The sequence below is a fragment of the Scardinius erythrophthalmus genome (assembly GCF_964197995.2).
Source record: "Scardinius erythrophthalmus genome assembly, chromosome: 13".
NCBI classification, from domain to species: Eukaryota; Metazoa; Chordata; class Actinopteri; order Cypriniformes; family Leuciscidae; genus Scardinius; species Scardinius erythrophthalmus.
Window position 1 is genome coordinate 10,842,713 of NC_138233.1, and position 22,479 is coordinate 10,865,191.

General features: G+C 41.0%; 1 protein-coding gene across 4 annotated transcripts in view; it reads left to right on the plus strand.

The window, feature by feature from the left end:
* Positions 1–367: 367 nt before the first annotated feature.
* The window catches only part of LOC308701057 (A disintegrin and metalloproteinase with thrombospondin motifs 2), a 228,152-nt gene continuing 206,040 nt past the window's right edge, over positions 368–22,479 (plus strand). For 2 of the 4 annotated variants that reach the window (XM_081383081.1, XM_081383083.1), the window contains exons 1-2: positions 368–929; positions 2,688–3,079. In XM_081383081.1, the coding sequence (XP_081239207.1) occupies positions 845–929; positions 2,688–3,079 (477 nt within the window). In that variant the 5' untranslated portion in view covers positions 368–844. The remainder of the gene's footprint in view (positions 930–2,687; positions 3,080–22,479) is intronic. The other 2 variants (XM_081383080.1, XM_081383082.1) reach the window with 1 other exon arrangement.

Consider the following 22,479-nt stretch of genomic DNA (forward strand, 5'->3'; position numbering starts at 1 on the left):
ACTCCTCCCACATAGATTTACCTGGTTGGCAAATTAACCCATCACATATTTCATTAAAAGAGAAATATTTAGCCATTACTAGGCTCACGAAAAACTATAATAATTACAGTGTTCTGTGTAACATATTATACATTTGTGTGGATGACACTCACATATTTTTGTTAATATTTCTGGTATTTGCATTTCTGGTTTGGTGTTTATTAAGCGGTAGCCTATACCTTTGACTGTTGTTGAAGAAGTGACAGTCTGTGTGTGTGTTCAAGGGGGCGCTATTGCTCTAGCTGATGATCCTGTGCTTGAATGTGATGAGACGCTGCGAAAAGTTTGAGCAGGTCATGAAGAACACAACCTCACCAAGCAGCATTTCATCTGTAAAAGTTTCAGACTTGAGCAGCAACTTTAAAAAAGAAAAGAAAAAAAAAAGCAGGAGCGACTCACACGTTAGGTTTGAAGTCCTTAACATTTTATTTACATGCGGAAGGATGCGAAATATCAATATTTATATTACCGCGCTGTCTGAAATAAATAATTCCGCATCCGTCTGTCGTTCCGCACTCGTGCGCGCATTCAGGTGTTGACAGAGAAACCTAGTAAGAGTCGAGGAGGAGGGAGAGGGTGTGGGTGTGTGTGTGTGTGTGTGTGTGTGTGTGTGTGTCTGTGAGAGAGAGAGTGAGAGAGAAAAAGAGAGAGAGAGAGAGAGAGAGAGGCACGCGCTCTCTCCTAGTGCACTTTGCAGTAAGTTGCGGGCGGCTGTTGCTGGCGTGGCGGTTGCTGGTCGCGCAGGGAACTTTAACACGCTGGATCCCAAAGTCCGTCTCCCTCACCTGCGCAGTTCGGAGCTGCCATGGATTTCGCGGCCGGATTTACTATCCTAATCACACTGCCGATCTTTCTGCAGACGAATGGCCTTTATATCTCCAGTAGCATAGGTACGTGCGGCTGCCTTTACCTATTTACACTTTCAGTTCTATCCCATCGCAAGATGTCCTGCCCGGTACCACCCCAGTGCGCATCAGACCTGGATGTTTGCGCACTGTCTCCATCCCCGTGTGTGAGAAACTTGTGGCATAGGCTATTTCTGATCTTGTTAATTATTCTCTGGAGCTTTAGGAAATATAAACAGACGCGGCATCCTCGTGTGCTGCATCATTAATGTTTGTTGTGTGTTTGTTTCACATGCTGCTGAAATTAATTCTCAGCGCAGCTCTGGCGGTGTAGTGGAAATGTTTTGGGTGTTTTTTTTTCTTCTCGCGTTTGCGATTTTTGACAGAAGCTCTGGCGATATTGATATGTCTGAGAGTGGAAGTATTGCAGGATATTGATTTCAAATAATAATAATAATAAAAATGTCTCAGTTATGTTCTCCTCCTTTGAGAGCATTTAAACAAAATGTGCTTTTTGCATATAGAAACTTAAAAAACAAAAAAACAAACCAAAAGCTTTAAAATGGAACTTTTCGTTTTGGAAGAGAAAGACTAGAATGTTTTCATACTGCAACTTTTGGTTTGTTGGTAATTTGAAATGGTTATTGGTAAATTAAAACATGTAATAAATGTGCTAGAGGAAGAGATGCACATTATGAACTCAGCATCACTTTGAACTGACATATCGCCTGTGTCTCAAAACCTAGTGAGTTGCCTACCTAGACAGCATTTTTGGGCATAGATGTGTGGAGTATTTTGTGCATGAGGTGAATAAAATATTACCGGTGTTATGGGTGCATGTTGCACTTATGGGTATCATAGGTGTGTGCAGCATTTTTTTTTTTTTTTTTTTGCATCAGTTGCATAAAGTATTATTGGGTATCATAGGTGTGTGCAACATATTTTGAACATCATATGTAAGTGAAGCATTTTTAAACATAATATTTATGTATAATAGGCCCAAGCATCATTTTGTGTACAACATTAATGTGCATCAGGTGCATAGGCTAAGTCTTATTGTGTATCATAGGTGCTTGTGGCACATTTGGGTATCATAGTTGTGTGCAGCATTTTGTGTATCAGGTGCATGAAATATTAGTGACTGTTTTCAGTGCATGTGACACTTTCATTTTGAATTATAGTTGAGTGAAGCATTTTTGGGCAATATAGGCACATGCAGCTTTTTTGGGTATCATAGGCTTGTTTGGAATCAGCTGAGCTGAATTTGAATTGAGCTGACACTGAATGCACATGTGATGCCCAAAATGCTGTCTTTGTAGGGAGCTGAGTCTGTTGTTGTGTTTCTTCTTGATATATTTCTGTATTATAATTATGTCTTTAAAGCATCCAGCTGTCATTGAAAAAAATATGACATATTGACAATTATACATTTTATTTATCTTGGTATTTTTTGATGGGAGGCAGATATACAATTACAAACACAGAATAACAAAACACACTGTTCATACAGTATGTGCACAAACAGGTGTTAAATATGAAAATGATGGTGTCAAACAGATGTTAATGTGTTTCTTTACCCGGACCCATCTGACCCATTGCTTCTCACGTGCATTAACTCGCTGCATGGGAAAGAATGTGCATTTAAAGTGTCAGCATAAACACATCTAAATTTAATTCACTTTGTGAGAAGAAGCATTGTTTTTGCAAACCATCACATGAAAGTTGCCAGCGTAGTGACATTCATTATAGATGCACTACAACCAAAGTGTGCTGTCTGACTGACTTTCTTTGTGTGTAATGCAGATTCCCTGCAGCATGTTCTGGGGGACTATGGACTGGTGAAGCCTGTTCTTACTGATGCAGAAGGCCGCTTCCTGTCCCATGCGGTATCGGTTGGTCCAGCAGATGGGCAGTTCCGTAGGCGCTGGAGAAGAGAGGCGGCATCGGCCGACCACGCCAACCATGAGTCCGGAGGAGACGCGCTCGAGCAGCTCTACTACAACGTCACCGTCTTCGGCCGGGAATTTCACCTGCGTCTGCGCCGCAACACACGCCTGGTGGCTCCCGGAGCCAAGATGGAGTGGCAGGAATCTGGCGGCATGCACTCCGAGCCTTTGAAGAGTGACTGCATGTATGTGGGTGACATTACGGACATCCAGGGAGCCGCAGTAGCTATTAGTAACTGCGACGGCCTGGTAAGTGACCACATCGGCCTTCATTTGTGTGTGATGTTCAGTAAATTTACACAATCCCTTCATTAAGCTAATCTGTTCTATAAAAATTGCAATCATTGAAAAGAAACATTAGTGAAAAAGGAGTGTTTTTATCTTTCCTATATTCAATCAGCAAGAAAAATTTGGTGTTTTTGTTGCATAGGTATATTTGTAGTTTTTTTACATTTCAGGTCCTATCAAGTTGTTTACTTCATGTATCCGAGTACCAGGGGTGATGTTAAGGGGGCTGAAACAGATTTCATCAAGTGCATCATGTTCCTGAATCAACATCTTTGTTGATCCTGGAACAACATTCCAAACCTATCAGATTTGATAGACAAGTTCACAGTTTAGGCTTACAACCAGGGTTAGATGCGTCTACATCAGTGTTGTTCAGCTATCATTTCACTCTGATTTTAGGGGTAGGTTATGGGTAGGGTTAGGTTTAGGGGAAGGGATATGGTTAGGACAATATTTACTACTATCCGTGCATGCAGTAGTCACAGATTTTGTGAGTATCCGGGGATATTTCTAATACAAGCTGAAAGGCAAATAAATAGTTGAGTAGTAGAGTGTGCTTTGTGACTTGTGTGCACTGAGATCTGTGTTTATGGCAGCGACAGATGTGAGGATTGGAACAGAGGTCTCTTGTTAATTACTGGAGGTATTTTTCTTTACTCAAATAAAACTATAATTCTAAATGGGCCCAGATGAGAAGCTAGCTCAGAGAGTCTGCCAGAGATCATGAGATCCATACGCCCCCTGTGGCTGACATCTTTATACAGCTGCGAGAAAGAGAGACACAAAATAAACTTTACATGCTTTTTACAAACTGAGGTTGACTAAAATATGCAGACATTAAGTGTTCCAGTGCAGGGCTGTGCTGTCTGATCTGTTGGTCTCAGTGTGATCAGTGTTCGTAAAGGCATTAGCCTATAGCCCTTGTGGAAAAAAGTGCACTTATATTTATTGATTATATACTTAACCCCCCCCCCGCCCCCCCAAAAAAAATCAGTTAATGTAATTGACACAAATTAAAAAGTACTTAAAACATGACCTACTGTATACTGTAAAATAATACTATAGACTTTGATTACATATAAACACACTTTAACCCCCTTATCAGTCTTATCGGTCTTATCAGTGCAAAAGACTCAAATAACTTGATTTTATTTAAATAATTTTCGATTGTCATACAGGCAAGTGTTATACATCATTCAAAACTGTTAAATGTCTTTTATTTGTGTACACTAATAATAAAAACAAAATGTTGTGTTTTTTGTAAAATAAAGAAAATAAACATGATGCGCGTTCTGCCGTCTCTCTCAATGTGAAGTTCATTCTGAAACGCGACAGAAAATTATCTCAATTATCTTAACTCAGCGAATGCTTGTCACTGTGACATGAAACATATGTCTTTACAAAGCTTGAAGTCTCCATTTTTAAATGATCTAAATCATATCAAAAACAAATATTCTCTGTTTAAGTAATCCGTATGAAAGGAATGACGTGTACAGTTTCTCCAGTCCGAGCTCATTAGCTCTAATGTGACCACACCCACGCCCGCACGAGCAATTGACATGCAAATGGTCCACGTGGAGGAACACAGACCTGTAAACGCCCTCATTACCTCAAAAACAAAGAATCAGAGACTTCAGTTCTCCTCTGCTTTTCATCTGCTGTGCTGTTTACCTTGGATTTACCTCAGAAGAATTAGAAGAACACGATTTGATTATGAGAAAGATTTTTAAGGTAAGACACTCATAATAGTAAGCATGTTATTGTTGCATAAACTTTACATTGTAGCTACTAGTTAAACTGGTGCCAGACTAAAATGTACATGTACATATGAAATGAGATTGGAGTAAAAACATGAAGCCTAATGCTAAATGTATATACATGTACGACACAAGGATGTTTTGATGTTTGATAATAAAACACAGCATGATATAAAAGTAGGCTAGCATGAGGGTTCATTCTAATATGGTGAATATTATAATGTTTAGACCCATGTTTACTGTTAAATACTGTGTTTGTGGATATCTGCTCAAGCGTAGATATTTATAATGTGGTAACAATAATGTTTCATAGTTTGGAGCGGCTCACTTCAGTGAATGTTCTCTGTTCGCAGTGTGAGTTTGAGTCACTCGCGCTGTGCGTTTGAAAAGCAAAACGCACCAAACATTAGAAGTCATGTTTTTATTCCAGTCTCATTTCATAACGTCATAACGAATGGAAACATTTGAAGTAACATCTGATAATCAATATATTTTTCTCTAGTGTAGTGTTACTGAAGTGTTACTTTTTAACGATTCATAGGCTGCCTGCTATCTAGGCTATGGTTATTATTTTATGCAGCCCTACACATATATGCCTACAGGCAAAACAAACTTGGTGTTCATTATATATATATATATATATATATATATATATATATATATATATATATATATATATATATATATATATATATATATATATAAATGTATTTTGTACATTTTAAATCGCAATTTTAACCAGAAAAATCTAAAATGTATTCCCAAAATCATGCAGCCCTATAGTTTCTCTTGATATCAGCATGTTCACAGGTGTTTATTTTTTTACAGGGACCAGATGCCACTGGATGAGTCCTGCTGACTTCAACATTCACATCATTCACAGTCTCTGTTTCAGGAATGGCACAAATGTGTGTGACTGTTCAAGTCTCTGTCTTTAGATCTGTGTGTTCAATAATGTGCTTTTTTGTCCTTTGTTGTGTATCTTTGGATTATGTTATGTTGTTAATAAATCCAAATAATCAAATGCCATTCTTTTTAAAATCTCTACTCATTCTTTGTGCAACGTTCCTCATAATGATAGGGCCTGATAGCACCTGATAGGGCCATTATGCAAGGGTCTTTGTCTTTCTCAGGTGTGAAACACATCAATATTCATGATGATTTATGCCACCTCGCATAAAGCTTTATTACACAAAACATGTCTTACAAATTTTAAATCAGTATATTGTTTTATTTGAATGAGTACGCAGGATGATTTTCACATAGTTTTGAAGAAAATATTCTAGGCTACGTGATACAATTTTCAAAAGCCTTGTGAAGAAATAATCAGTATGGGTTTAATGACCTTATTTTAGTGACAATTTTTGAAGAAACCACGCATAAACGTCATTGTCTCAAAACTACAAACTTACACACATGCTGCTGATATATTATTGTAGCAGAGTTTGTGCTGAATACAGTGTAATCAGACTTTAGCCATGAAAATGCCACAAGTAACAGAAATAAGCACAAATGTCAGAGCATGTCAAAACACCTCCAGGGCCCAGAAAACACCTCAGACCCCAGAGGGTTAAAAGTGCACCGTCATTTCTTTTTTTTTTTTGGTTTAACTTAAAGTACCTGGTTGTTCATTAAATAAAAAATGTAGTTAATACAATAAAGGAGAATAAGTAGAAACTCAAAATACTGTTATCTGAACCACATAATTAAAAAATGTAAAAAAATGCATTACTTACTAGCTAGTAGCTACTAATTACATCTTCAACAGTGTTAAGATTAGATTTCTGTTCTAATTACTCTCACTAAAAAGTATTTAATTACTAAATCCCATATCAACCTCGACCAGCTGAACAATATATACATCAAACTTCTCTTTTAATTCTTTCAAATAAATAATATAAAATTGCATAAATTATTCTTAGTCTAACTGACCAAAGTATTTAAAGGTTGGAGGTTACATTAAAAACATAAATTTTAACATTAGACATTGAATTTGGATGTTAAATCGACTATTGTTTTTTATAGAATTGTTCTATAGTCCATACAGTGTTAAAAGCATCAGAAGTAACTAATTACATTACACAAAAATTAAGAGTAATCCCTTACTTTACTTTTTCAAGGGAAAAGTAATTAAATTACAGTTAATAACAATTAATTACTTAGTAATGCATTACACCCAACATTGATGATTTCATAACATACTTTAGTGTGTACAAAAAAAAAAAACGCTTCTTGACCATGTGAATTGCACTTAAATACAATGAATTTGTGAAATAAGTTCTTTATTCACTGAAATATGAACTCTGAAAGTGTATTATATTCATAACTCTTTTTCTTAAAAAGTACATTGAAGTGCACTTGTTTCACAAGGGAGGTGGACAAAAAAAAATGCTTTTGATGAAACAACAACAGGATTTCAAAGTAGTTTGAGTTAGTTAGATGATATATATATATATATATATATATATATATATATATATAGTTTAAAAACTTGTAGTGTAAAGAATGTAGTGTACCAGTCAGTGTGTTTTTTATTTATTTACACTATGTCTTAATTTGTATGATTGTGTGTGTAATAGCTTGTTTTTTAGCACTCAATGTACTTGTTAAATCATAACCTGTATGAATGCCCCATATGAAGTCATGCTTACAGGCATACTCTGTGTGTTTGTGTGCTTGTGCACAGGTACGTCCACACCTGTGCCAGTTTGTGTGTGTGTGTGCATGTATGTAAGTGCATGCTTCAGTGGGCATGGTGCCCACAGGATTAAACCCAGTCTCCATGCTGTCCTTCAGCTTCAAACACTCAGGGTCATCAGGGGCAATAGCCGTGGGCATCTTGCATATAGAACAGCAGCCTCAGTAACTCCATTTCCTCAGAGGGCAATACTCCTCAACAGAGAGAATAAATGCAACCTTAGCTTCACAGCTCTTGGTATTTCAGACCCAGGTTTGTTTGTATGTAATTATGTTGCAGAATGAATAGTGGCCATGCTAACAACAGTATTAAGTGTATTTTGAATAGCTCTGAGTCAGGGCATTCAGAGTGACAGATCAGGAGAGCATTTGATTTTATCCTCTTCTTTTCCTGAAGGTTTCCCTGATTTATACCGGAAGCTTGTTGTCATTTTTCAATCAAACAGGCTTTTGTAGTGGCAACTTGGCAAGTGCTCTGGCTTTCGTAGTGGCAAGTGCTCAATTTAGTTTTTTTATGATAATACTATTAAACGTGACAAATTGTACGGACATAATATTTGGCCAAACTGTCATAGAAAGAAATTATGAAATATGAACACATTAAAAAAAAAATAATAATATATATATATTATAACCATTAGAAATTATATATTTTATTTAATTTAGCTTTTATATATGTCCTTGAACATTTTTAACAATGCTCAATCTTACACTTCAAAAAGTTCTGGTTATAACTTCTAAATTGTTTTTTAAAGTTAGGGTAGACAATTGTTGGAGAGGCTAGCAATAGCGAGCTAGCTTTAAAGCATAAGATCCCACCCTGCCTTTCATAGCGTTCTCGAAAGCCACGCCTTTTTCAAAACGCATGAATGGGTGTTCAAAAACGAAAGCAAACAAAAGTGTCATGAGAGATGGCGTTAAACTACCTTGTGTCTCAAAACACATAACATTACAATAAAATGAACATTTAACATTCGGACCGAATGCAATGATTGGACGAATATTTTATGGTCTTATGCCTTCCACAGATGTTATATAAATACATTTAGACCACTTAACTTAGGGATTGCTATCAGAATGTGAGGAGACTTTCAGCCAGCATAACAAAATATTTTTCTGGAACAAATCGCCTACACTGCCTTAAAGCAACAACATGGAACTTTTCCTCAGCGGTCGCCCTACAGGTTGGAAGCGGAATTGTCCATTACCGCTGTCGTAAAATGATTTACGGTTACTGTATATGAAGCATGTAGGCTTCTTTTCATATGGGCAATGATAATATTATTAATCTTCCTCCTTTTATAATTTATACATATTTAGTAGACTAAACATTTTAACTCAAACATTTGCGATTTGCATGTCGATTACAATGCTCAAATCTGAACGAGAATAATAGCGATAGCATCCTAACCATCTAAAACTAACGCATGTTAGTGTTTACTAGCTACCAGATTGATAATTCGCTCATCTACTAGCTGATTCATGAAGATAAATAAATGGAGGACCAGATAGTTTCCGTAACGTAGCCAGGCAGACAACAGATTAGAAAAACTAAAGATAGTATGCAAGCAATTTACAGTTACTTACTTGTTCAACAGCATGACGGCCAAGTCAGCATCGGTCTGGTAACACTCCTCCTCCATAAGCTAACGCCAGCGAGCAAACGCTCGACCAATATTGATCCTCGTCCTGCCTTTCAGTTTATCACTCTCCCTTTTCCTCTTTCGACTCTACTCCGACAAAACCTTGGACTTCTTACGTTTCGCTGCTGCTTCAGCCATGACGAAAACAGACGCACGAAAACAAACGCGCTGGTTGGCCACATTTGAGGAAGTGTTTGGCGAAGTGACGTATGCCGTAAAGCAGTCGAATTTTGTAGTTCTTTTTGAGCGCAGATTACTACCCGCACCCCGAAGTTACATAGTGCCAGTAAAAGCGATACAGACCCCGTCAGGCTCTGGCAGACGTCTCATTCAACCTATTGTAAGTCGATGTACCATCACAAGGGTCTTGGAAATATATTATGAAGGTTGAAAAGTTACATGTTGTTGCTTTAAAGGAGACCATAAAGGGTAAACAGCCAGATGGAATTAGGTTGACATTGGAGCAGTAACCACTTGTTCAAGAATTTCATAGAAACTCATTGTTCCATTCCATCCAAATAACTGGAACTGCAGAAAAATCAAAACATCTGCTCATCGAGCAAGAGGTTACGCAGGCTGAAGAAAAATGCTATTGTTTTCTCCAAACAGTCTTCTTTTTGGTGCAAATCAGAGGTATGTGGTATACAGGTGTTAGAGGTAAGATGTGGTAATTAGAGGGTCAAGTTTAGTAAGGCAGATCTGAGAATTTTTTGTACGGTTTATCCAGGCCCGGCGCTACGGGGTGGCGGAAGAATTTGCGCACCCCCAGTTTTGGATAACTAAATTTCATTTTACACATTGATATAACGTTCATTAAATTTATTTTTCATTAAAATTATATTTTATTAACAAAGTTCTGGAGGAGCATGTTCAGATAATCAACCAAATTAGCACGGGAGGAGTTAATCAACTCAATGAGTTTGATATAGGATTCCGAGCTCGTAGCGCTTCCGTACGCAAACCTTTAGCCTACTCTATCTGATTATTGGCCTTAGTGTGAACTCGTGAATAAAGTATAACTAAATTTAGTCTGACTGCAACGCTATCTATTAGCCTACCTAATGCAGCGACCTATGTGGCATTTCCTGATGGATCGAGGTTGCTCCTGAACTTCCTTTTTCTACGTGAAATTCACACGAGCTCTAAGCGAGTGCGAGTAAGTGCTTAGAACTATTAATGTCGCTGTCTTCACGAAGTGCTGAAATGTTAATCGCTATATATTATCATGACATGGCTATAGCTATAGGCAGGAAAAAAACACCTAAAAAGCAAATCAAACTTTATTTTTATGAGGTGGCCTGTCTGAGTGTGCGACTCTGGCCTAATGGTGTCCCGGACCGGCATTAGCCTAAATAATTCGTAACTAAAACTATTAAAAGCATTTAAGTTAATTGAAAGAAAGCTAAAATTAGGCTAAATAAAATGGGCCTATATAGGCATGTGCTGGTATCAACTTTTCATGCTGCGATTAATTGATTGAGCTTTTATCATGGTATTCGGTATTATCACGGTATTTTAATTGCTATAATTATTAAAGGCTAAAAATGAACAAATTAAATTAAATATAATTTGGTTTTCATTATAATAAATTATGACACAAGTAAAAATATAATACAAATGTAATATAGTGCACATATTTAGCAAAATACTCCTCTCTATAGAGCTGGTAAGTCCCGCCCCTTCCGTAAAACCCCACTGGACCTCTAGGTTGAAAAATCGTCAATGCAAGTGAATGGGAGAAAATAATTATTTTCTGGTCCCGTTTGAATTTTGCCATGAATGTGAACATATGTTGTCTGTGAATTTTTTATATAATCTTTCATGTTACGAGTTTGACAGTATATGGTATGATTCTTCGGCTAGCAGTTGTGGAAAAGACAATACGAGAAAGACTACATGTCGCCTATGTGACGTCACCCCATAAAGTTGACTTACCCGTGGTTTTCACCAACCTCAATGATTTTGTCCTCTCCCTGAAAGAAGGCGGTGAAGTGCACCAAAGACACAGCCATGTTTAGCGGGATCCGTGAGCTAGTGTCCGTGTGCTAGTGGTGGTGACGTTTCAAACGCGTTGAAAGCAGCGAAGAGTTGTAGTCCACAAAGTGCTCTCACACAAAGTCTAACCGTATCAAACTTCTACCCGCTAAATTGTAGCATTCTTCACACGAAAGATTATATAAAAAATTCACAGACAACATATGTTCACATTCATGGCAAAATTCAAACGGGACCAGAAAATAATTATTTTCTCCCATTCACTTGCATTGACGATTTTTCAACCTAGAGGTCCAGCGGGGTTAGCGGAAGGGGCAGGACTTACCAGCTCTATAGCTATTTTTTCTAGTCAGCTACGTGTTGGTCATTAAATGGCTTTCCTGAGGTAAATGTAACGTTCTGTGACATAATTCTTTACCTGCAGTTTTATTGACCTCTTTCCGTAGTTGAAAAACACTGATTGATCGATGTTATGTGTGAGGCATAAATACCTTTTGGTAAGTTGTACTGTATCTTTAAATAAAAAGTAACAGATGATCGTTTTACTTGAACTGAGGCGCTACAGCGAACGGGCACGTCACATTTACACGCACCAAAACGTTATTTATTGTCTGAATTTCGTAATAAAATGGACAGAACATGAGAGCTGAGAATTTTCAAAAGTAACCTGCTCTGTCTGTCGATGTCAGTGTACTCTTTGCTCCGCGATTTTTCTCTGAGTGAGAAAATGAATGTGTGGCGGGAGAGCGTGTCAAAAGTGTCGATTGCGTGAGTCTCACACTGAATGCGTAGAGTTGACAGCCCTGCTTTTAGAAGGGGGATAAATCGTCGGCAGCGTTCGTCCTTCCGCCATGCTTCTTCTCCACGTGAAGATCATTAGACTAGAGTGCGCACTGCGCCGCATGCACACAGCGCTTCATGTGGGGATTGTTTACATCAGAGTGCGCACGTGTTTCGCGCAGCATATACGCAGTGTTTATTTAAGCGATTGATGGAAAATAAGCTAATGTGCGTTCTATAAATATAAATTCTGATCTATTATTTTTCACGGTATTTTGAAGTGCCCGCGATAACAATTTCGTGCATATTCATTACCGCGATTTATCGCATTACTGAATACCGCACATGTCTAGGCCTATAATATTAGTTGAAAAAATTATAAATGTTTCCTTGCAATAGACTGAGATAAGTTTTAGTTGAAGCTCTAAAATTATTACCTGGAAAGAAATAAAACTTAAACTTTAACTGAAATATAGCTAAATTATATATAAATAATTTAATATAGGCCTAGCCTAAATTAAACCTAAATAGCAATATTTAAAAAAAATAAAATGACAAAAGCACATAACGAAATTGCTTAAAGTTAAACTAAAATTACCACAGAAACTAAAAATAAAACTAATTCAAAATCAAAATATTAATAAAACTAAATTCAAATCAACACTGCAGGTCTCCGCACCAGTTACGTAACTGAAAACTGTGAAAGCTGTGTGACCAGCCAACTGGTAAAAAAATTAAAAATGAAAAATAAAATAATAAAAATAAATTAAAGAAATGATTCCCTCTAATCTACTGTTTCATTAATAAAGTTTGATTTGCTACATATTCCCGCTTTTTGGGTCTTCTTTTCCTGACAATAGGCCATGTCATGATGATAGTGTATAGTGATTGACATTTTAGCTCTTTGTGAAGACAGCAACATTAATAGTTCGAAATAGACATAAATGCTCGACAAAATCTTGCAGGCCGAATCTAGTAATTTCAATAAGAATCTGGCCTTTCAGATTCTTGGGAGTTTCGCATAAGGGCGAAAAAGTCTCCAACGCCATACTGACCACCAACAGAAAACTTGTGTGTGACTACAAAAGTGACTTCTGTATGAGCAGTGTATTTAGCTGAAATATCGCTATTGTGACTGCACCTTCATTCACTGATAGTGAACTGAGTTGAGCTCAAGAACTCAACCAGTGAAGGACTCATTCTTTTGAGCCAGACATTTTTTAATGAAGGCTCTTTTTGGTAGCCTGGCTCCGCCCTCCTACGTACTTCCGCTCAATTTCATTTTCCTTCAGTACTACGTCTGGGACTGCTGTATATTCTTAGGTTTCCAGAAACAAATTTTTTGTAGGACCAATCAGCGAATAGAGGGAGTGGCTGAGAACGATGACGTTGATGTGATCACACACATGACTAGCGTCGGCCAATAGTGAGCCTACGTGTGACGTACAACACACAGACGCGCTGCTTTATCAAGACTCGAGGAACAGAGAGAAGGAAATGAAAAGTGGAATAAAGTCGTTTTTTTTTGTTTGTTTTTGCGCACAAAAAGTATTCTCGTCGCTTTATAAACTTTATAAAAGACAGACATCTTATTCTAAACATAATCCTCTGATCATTCGGACGACCACACGTTAGCGATTGGCTATGGCAGATCCTGAGTGACTCTGGGCAGATCCAATAGTTTTGAACTTTAACAGAGAACCCGCCTACAAGGAAGTAAACGTTTCTCAATGGAGCGAGGCCAGACTCTCTGTACAAATGAAATGTACGAGAGTCTGGTAGAACCAGGCTATCTTTTTGGTGCTTTTTGGGTCATTTTTGAAGCTTAAATGCTGTGGTCACTATGAATTGTTTGAAGATTGAATTGTTTACTTCACAGAAGAAATAAAGCCATACAGGTTTATAACAAAATGAGAGTGAGTAAATGATGACAGAAATTTAATTTCTGGCAGAACTGTTCCTTTGATTTTCAATTCTTTCAATTTTTTTTTTTGTCCATAGTCTTGGTGGTGAGCCAGCTGGCATATTTTTACCACAACTAAACGCACAGCTGAACTTTCATGGACAGTGTTTATAGAACCATACAAAGAAAAGTAACAGCACCAGCACACACCTTGAGGGAAGCTTGCGCTTGTAATATTGCCAGACTAATGAAGACAGAGACAGTGTTGAGCAGCTGAGCAGGATCGGAGAGGACACGCCATGGTTGATGAAAGACAAGGCCAAGGCTGAGATAGCAAACAGGCAGGGGAGGAGAGCCATTTCGAAGACGAATGGTTCTGTCGGCACATTGGTTTCAGTACACAAGCAGGCCAGCGCACTCCTTCCCCGGGGGGACAGGCTTTTATACGTGTATGCTGAAGACTGGCCAAAGCCTAATCCTTTCACACACTTCAGTGCCCGACGCAATTATACTCTTGCATCTTTTCTTCTCTTGGGGCGAATCTGCAACCATCTTTCAGACACTTTGTCCATCATCATACCATGTGCATTGCATCAGCACCAAAAGGCAAAGCTGTTCACTAGCTTCAGTCATTGACCGACCATCCATCCATCCATCCATCCATCCATCCATCCAAATTACATTTTAGAATCAAACCTCAATTAAAATTTCATTATAGTCACCTTTTTATTCTAAATAAAGATATTCCAGTTAATTTGTGAACTCCCCTTTAGATATGGTTACTGCCATTTATCACATGAAGCTCCCTTAGATACCTTAGTACCTGTTGGAAGAGATAATTTTTTCCTTAACACTTCCAAAGACAAGTACGGCAGCGTGTCTAATTTTGATGAGGTGATGAATAGTGTGTAGAGTCCCACGAGGAACATTAGCACTCTTTTCGCCTTACATGTTTTGGAACATCTGTTTCACTTGCCTCAATTTTACTTGTGGTTTGCTTGAAGTTCATGAGCATTACTTGATCTCACCCAGCTAATCTCATTCCTGTAGTTTAAGGGGATTTCAAGTCCCATTAGGGTCCATGAGTCTACAAATTCTACAAATAACACTTTTAACAACTCAGCAGAGACAGTTGGTCATTTTAGGAGCTGATGATCCAGTAATGACACAGGTGGTTTAGGTGAAAACACTGTAGGCCGGGAGACTTCATTTCTCGAGCAAAAAGCACTGCATCACCGTGGATATAATCGTGATATTAGCTGAGCTAGTGGAGTTCAAGTGCCATTTATTTCTGAGTATAATCATTATATCAATTTTCTGCTGAGCAGCTGTTATTGACCCCTTTTGTTCAAATTTGTGTGAATTGGCTGGTGTTGGGCTTGAACGAACAAGAGATTACGCTATGATTACAGACTCCGCCCTGCAATGTGGCTCTCAAACGCACAATTACTCAATCAAGAGGCTTTTATCAGCCAGTCAGTGGCTCAGTGCGAGGGCAGGAATGTTTCTCATAACCTATAATTACCAATTCCTACTGACTGCAATTCAGCAGCCATTTCACAGTTTATGCACTGAACGCATAAAAAAAGACGAGGGATTTCCCTTTGGTAGTACATGAGGAAATTGTAAATAAGGAAATTCCACATGAGCAACATTATGTACAGTAGGTGAAATTTTAATAGCAGTAACATCTAGCAAGGTTGTGGGTTTGATTCCTCTGGGAAACATGAACTGATTAAAAAATGGTATTAACTTTGTAATGTAAGTCACTTTGGTTAATTAAATTACTTTTGGTACATTCTTAAAAATCAATATTCCAAAGGAGATTTTTTTTTGTAGTGAATTCATAGAAGAACCATTTCAGTGAACAGTTAAAAGAACCATTTTTTCTTAGAGTAAAGAAAATGTATTAATCTAAACTAAAGAACCCTTTTCACTAAAACCTGTTGTGCAATGGAAAGGGTCCATGGATGTTAATGGTTCTTCGTGAAACCATCAATGCCAATAAATAACTTTATTTTTAAGATTGTACCATGTAAAATTTATTTGTTTAAATTTATTTATTTTATTTATTCACACCTACCTTGTTTGGTCCAGAATTTTGGACAGTTTGGTCCGAATCAAAATTACAGGTGTGAAACCTCCCCCGGACCACGGTGCGGACCAAACAGACGAAATTTGGTCCGACGAAAAGGGGTAGTCTCGGTCCGGATCAAACTGAACAAAGGTTTGGTTCGTTTCTAGTGTGAAAGCATTTTCTGTATGGTTCGGACTTTCAGACCATTTACAGGAAGTTCCGGTGATTCCCGCGTAGCCTAAACAACTGAAAAAGAATATTTATGTGCAGATCTGTCAGTCCTGCCCACAGTGTTTCTTCCAGCCGATTCACACGCGCACACACACACACACACACACACACACACACACACACACACACACACACACACACACACACATTTGTCCTGTGTCCTGCTGGCGACGATAAAATGTTCGCACAACGAGGATGTTCATTTGGCGAATTTGAACTAGCCTCGAGTGTAGTTGGTGCTGCTGTCATAATGCACAAAGTGGAAGCAAGAATGCAAGTAAACTCTTTATTTGGTGGGTCAGAAGACACAAAACAGTTCAGAAACACGGGTGGGCTGGTGGCGCAGGGACTAGATGGTCAGCGTGCTGGTGAAGAGTGGTGAACGGTGAATCCAGTGCAGGTGAACATCCAGACGAGACGAAACCACGAAGACACCGAACAGGAACTCGAACCAGGAACAGGACTGAAGACGGGAACACGATGAACACACACTGAGGACACCAAACAACAATCTGACAAAGAGAGGAGAGTGCGATGAAAACTTATAGGTGAGTGAATTGGCAGCAGCTGGTGCGGGGAATGAGATCCGCTGGCGCGCTGATCAGCTGGAACGAGCGGTAACGCCCACTCACACACACCCACACACACACACACACAGAACAACAAATACACGAGACACGAAGAAAACAGTGAATTCATGAACCGTGACAGTACCCCCCCTCCTAGGAACGCCTCCTGGCGTCCCCAGACTCCCTTACCTGTCGATTGTAATCATCAATAAGGGAGTGATCCAGAATGTCTCTAGCAGGCACCCAACTTCTCTCCTCCGGACCGTAACATTCCCAGTCCACCAAGTACTGGAACCTGCGCCCCCTCCGCCTTGAGTCCAGAATACGATTAACCGAATATGTAGGTTCCCCTTCTACGAGTCGCGGCGGGGTGGGAACCGGGACAGGCGGATTAATACAAGAATGAAACACAGGTTTTATTTTGGAAACATGGAAGGCGGGATGAATCCTCCTGTACACTGGAAGGAGTTTGAGGCGGACTACCACTGGGCTAATGATCTTGGTGACAGTGAACGGGCCGATAAATTTGAATTTAAATTTGTTTATTAGAGACGGAACGTAGAGGAATGTACTTGGTAGAAAGCCACACTTTTTGACCAATGACGTATACGGGAGGCCTAGACCGGTGGCGATCGGCTTTGGCCTTGGTGCGCGCTCCCACTTGGAGTAGAGTCTCGCGGGCTCTAGTCCAAGTGCGATGACACCTCTAGACGAAAGCGTGAGCGGAGGGGACCGCGACTTTGGATTCCAGACTAGGAAAATTTGGTGGCTGGTAACCTAGATTACACTCAAACGGAGATAGGCCCGTAGATGACACTGGTAACGAATTGTGGGCATACTCCACCATTGACAGTTGTTGGCTCCATGAGGAAGGATTCTTGGAGACCAGACATCGCAATGTTCTCTCCAAATCCTGGTTGGCTCTCTCAGTTTGGCCATTGCTCTGGGGATGAAACCCTGAGACAAAATCTAGTGCGATATGGGACCAGGGTCTCGAAGGGATCGGCAGCGGTTGAAGGAGCCCATCTGGGGGTCGATTGGAAGTCTTACCAGTAGCGCAAACTGAGCAAGCCAAAACAAAACTGCGAACGTCGCGAGCCATACGTGGCCACCAGAATCGTTGCTTGACTAAAGATGTTGTGCGACTGACTCCTGGATGACAAGCCACATTGGAACAATGCCCCCACTGAATAACGTCGGACCGTAATCCCTCTGGCACAAATAAACGGTTCGGTGGACAACCGAACGGAGGCGTTACCCCTTGTAAGGCCGTCTTGACCTTTGATTCGACCTCCCATGTGAGTGTGGAGATAATTAGGGTCTCCGGAAAAATACACTCGGGAGTAGACGGGCGATCGGAGCGGTCAAAAATGCGTGATAAAGAATCGGGTTTGATGTTCTTGGAACCCGGGCGGTACGAGAGAGTAAAGTCAAAACGTCCGAAAAAAAGTGCCCACCGAGCCTGCCTGGAGTTCAATCTTTTAGCGGTTCTAATGTATTCCAGATTCTTATGATCGGTCCAAACAATAAAAGGTACCCCCGACCCTTCTATCCAGTGATGCCATTCTTCCAATGCTAACTTGACTGCCAACAACTCTCTGTTACCAATATCATAATTACGTTCGGCAGGGGACAAACGGTGAGACAAAAACGCGCACGGATGCATTCTGTTGTCTGCAGGAGAACGTTGGGATAGCACTGCACCTACCCCCACCTCTGACGCATCGACCTCTACCACGAACTGACGTGATGGATCAGGGGTAACTAAGATGGGGGCTGAAACAAAGCGGCCTTTCAGTTTGGCAAACGCAGCCTCAGCTGCGTCTGACCACCTGAACGTAGTTCTGGGGGCGGTCAAGGCGGTCGGAGGTGAGGCTAGTTGGCTGAAATTGCGAATGAACCGCCGGTAGAAATTGGCGAACCCCAGAAACCTCTGTAGGGCCTTACGGGAATCTGGACTTGGCCAATCCACCACAGCCTTAAACTTCTCAGGATCCATACGCATTCCCTCAGACGATACAATGTACCCTAAGAAAGGAACAGACTGTGCATGAAAAGCGCATTTCTCCGCCTTGACAAAAAGCCCATTCTCTAGCAGCCTCTGAAGCACTCGTCGAACGTGCTGCACGTGCTCCTGGAGAGAAGAAGAAAAAATCAATATGTCTTTCAGGTAGACATATACGAACTGATCGACCATATCTCGCAGCACGTCGTTGACGAGTGCCTGGAAGACTGCTGGGGAGTTGGACAAACCGAAGGGCATGACCAAGTATTCAAAGTGCCCCCGGGGGGTGTTAAAAGCGGTCTTCCATTCATCCCCCTTCCTGATGCGGACCAAATGATAAGCATTACGTAAGTCCAATTTAGTGAAGATCGACGCTCCCTGCAACCTCTCGAAGGCTGAAGACATCAACGGCAAAGGAAAAGTATTCTTTACCGTGATGCTGTTCAGCCTCCGGTAGTCAATACAAGGTCGCAGGGATCCGTCCTTCTTCCCCACAAAAAAGAACCCCGCCCCCGCTGGAGAAGAAGAGGGACGGATGAACCCCGCTGCTAGAGAATCAGAAATATATTTCTCCATAGCCTCTCTTTCTGGAACAGAAAGTGAATATAACTTGCTCTTAGGCGGAGACGTACCTGGCAGTAACTTTATAGCACAGTCATAGGGACGATGCGGAGGGAGAGAAGCAGCACGAGACTTACTGAACACTTCCTTCTTGGTCTTGATACTCCGCGCATTTGACAAATCCACTGCTTCCTCCTGAAACACACAAACAGAAACAGACGGACAAGCAGACACAAGACAGGACTCATGACATTTACTGCTCCACTCCAACACAGATTTCTGCTGCCAGTCTATCTTGGGAGTGTGTTCAATGAGCCAGGGGTGTCCCAAAACGATGGGTGTGAGGGGGGAGTCCAGAATGCAGAAGGAAGTGGTTTCAGTGTGGTTGCCAGATACGATGAGTGTGATGGGTCCAGTGGTGAATGAAATGGTGGGAAGAGCTTGGCCGTTGAGAGCGTGAACTGCGATGGTACGGGTGAGGGGTAGAAGGGGAGCCTGAATCTTGAGTGCAAATGTGTAGTCCATGAAGTTACCTTCTGCCCCGGAGTCCAGTAGTGCTCGACAGTCGTGAGTGTGGGCTGACCATCTTAGTCTTACTGGGAGGAGCGTAGATGTTGATGAGGTCTTCTCAGCGGAGATCCCACCCGACAGTAGCCTCAGATTTACTGCCGGGCTTGCCCTTTTACCGGGCAGTTATAAGCAAAATGTCTTGCTGCACCACAGTAAAGGCAAAGGCCCTGGGATCTCCGCCTTTCCTTCTCCCGGGAAAGCTGAGCTCGCCCGACCTGCATGGGCTCGTGATCATAGACGGGGCTGACCGCGTCCCCGCTGCTGGCTCGCAACGTCTCAGCCGCTCCAGAACACGAGCGGGTAGCATTCGACGTTCGACTCGGGAGAGTCGAGAATCCACACGAAGCGCCAGTTCGATCAATCCATTGACTGTAGTGGGTACCAGGGCATCAATCTCTCTCTGGACGCGGTCAGCCAGCCCATGCAGGAACATATCCCACTGCACCTCCTCGTTCCACTGACACTCTGCCGCCAAAGACCGGAACTCGATAGAGTAATCAGATACAGATATTTCGCCTTGCTTGAGGTCCGCGAGAATCCTTGCCGCTTCTCTTCCCGCGACCGCGCGGTCAAATACTCCTTTCATTTCGGCGGAGAGTGTCTGGAACGAGGAACAGCATGGATCTTGGTTCTCCCACACCGCCGTCCGCCATAGCGCTGCCCTCCCAGTCAGTAGCATGAGCACAAACGCCACCTTGCTCTGTTCACTGGCAAAGGTCCTGGGCTGCAGAGAAAAGTGCATTGAACAGCGTGTTAGGAATGCTCTGCAATAGTTTGGCTCACCATTGTATGGCTCGGGAACAGGTAGGCGGGGCTCTGACTGGGAGACGCTCTCTGGTGGTACGGGGGGAGCGGGCGGTGTGGGTGTGCAGTGGGAACTCGCAGATGTTGTAGTTGCTGGGTGAGCACGGACACCTGCGCCACAAGAGCTTGAATAGCCCGACCCGACTCATTCATGTTCCTCTCCTGGGTATCCATCCGTGAAATACTGGATTTAATGAATTCTTCCAGAGAAGAAGAGCGTCCGCTTGCTGCTTCCATCGCTTGGTCAGATTGTTCTGTCATAATACACAAAGCGGAAGCAAGGATGCAAGTAAACTCTTTATTTGGTGGGTCAGAACACAAAACAGTTCAGAAACACGGGTGGGCTGGTGGCGCAGGGACTAGATGGTCAGCATTCTGGTGAAGAGTGGTGAACGGTGAATCCAGTGCAGATGAACATCCAGACGAGACGAAACCACAAAGACACCGAACAGGAACTCGAACCAGGAACAGGACTGAAAACGGGAACACGATGAACACACACTGAGGACAACAAACAATGATCTGACAAAGAGAGGAGAGTGCGATGAGAACTTATAGGTGAGTGAATTGGCAGCAGCTGGTGCGGGGAATGAGATCCGCTGGCGCGCTGGTAACGCCCACTCACACACACCCACACACACAGAACAACAAATACACGAGACACGAAGAAAACAGTGAATTCATGAACCGTGACAGCTGCAGGGAGTAATGCCATAATAACAAAAGAATTGTGGCAACGATATGCGTCTATTAATTCATTCTTGTCAAAGTTACTCGCCGAATTGACTACATGTTGACGTCGGACGCACGTCCGTTTACAAACCAATCAATGTCAAGATGCAGCCCTTATAGATGATGACGAGAGGACGCAAGTACGTCATGTAAAGTTCTTTAGTGCGCTCGCATAATTGCAATGTGAAACCAAATCAAAACTAACCAAATGTATACAATGTATAAAAAAATTAACTTTGGTTCGGACCTTGGTGCAGACTTTCAGGTGTGAAAACGCCCTTAGAGTCTATATTGAGAGTTTTTATTCTTTCATTATAATAAAGCAACATCACACAGGCAAGGACACTGTTGTTCCAACAATACAGTTGTCAAGAAGTTGCAAATGGTTGTTGTTATTGAGTGTGTGCTAGTTTAAGAAATATAAAGCTTGCTTTTTTTCTTACAAACAGGGGATTAACAAGCTAGATAGTCACAAAAATGTGTCATAAGGGTGTCAGAAACTAAATGTAAATGACAAAACAAAAAACAAAGGTATCAAAACTCAAGTTTTGAGACGTTTGACCTGATTTAGCCTTTCTGGTTCAGAATGGTCGACCATTGTGTCTCACCTAATATCCATGGGCCTTGATGCTCAGCACAGAACATTTAGCAGCCTGTTTACCAGGAGCCTCCCTGAGAGTCTCCCACTCTGTCTCTCTCCATCTCCTGCCCTTCATTTATCTGTGGGGAGGTGAGGTTGGTGCAGTTCCATAAGCAGCAAAACAGGACGATATCACACTGTTTTGTACGTATTCACACCTTCAGGCTTCCAGATGCTGATGTGTTTCATTTGTTTTTGTTATTGATGCAGCACAAAATAGTGTTGTTTTGATGTAGATTATGATTGAAGCGCTTTAGATTTACACTTGACTCTCTTAATAATGCACAGTAAAAACAGTCTGTTTAAAAGTGATCCATCCATCCATCCATCCATCCATCCATCATCTCATCTTGTTTACTCAATATTATAGTAATGATAATTGATTAAAATTTGTAAT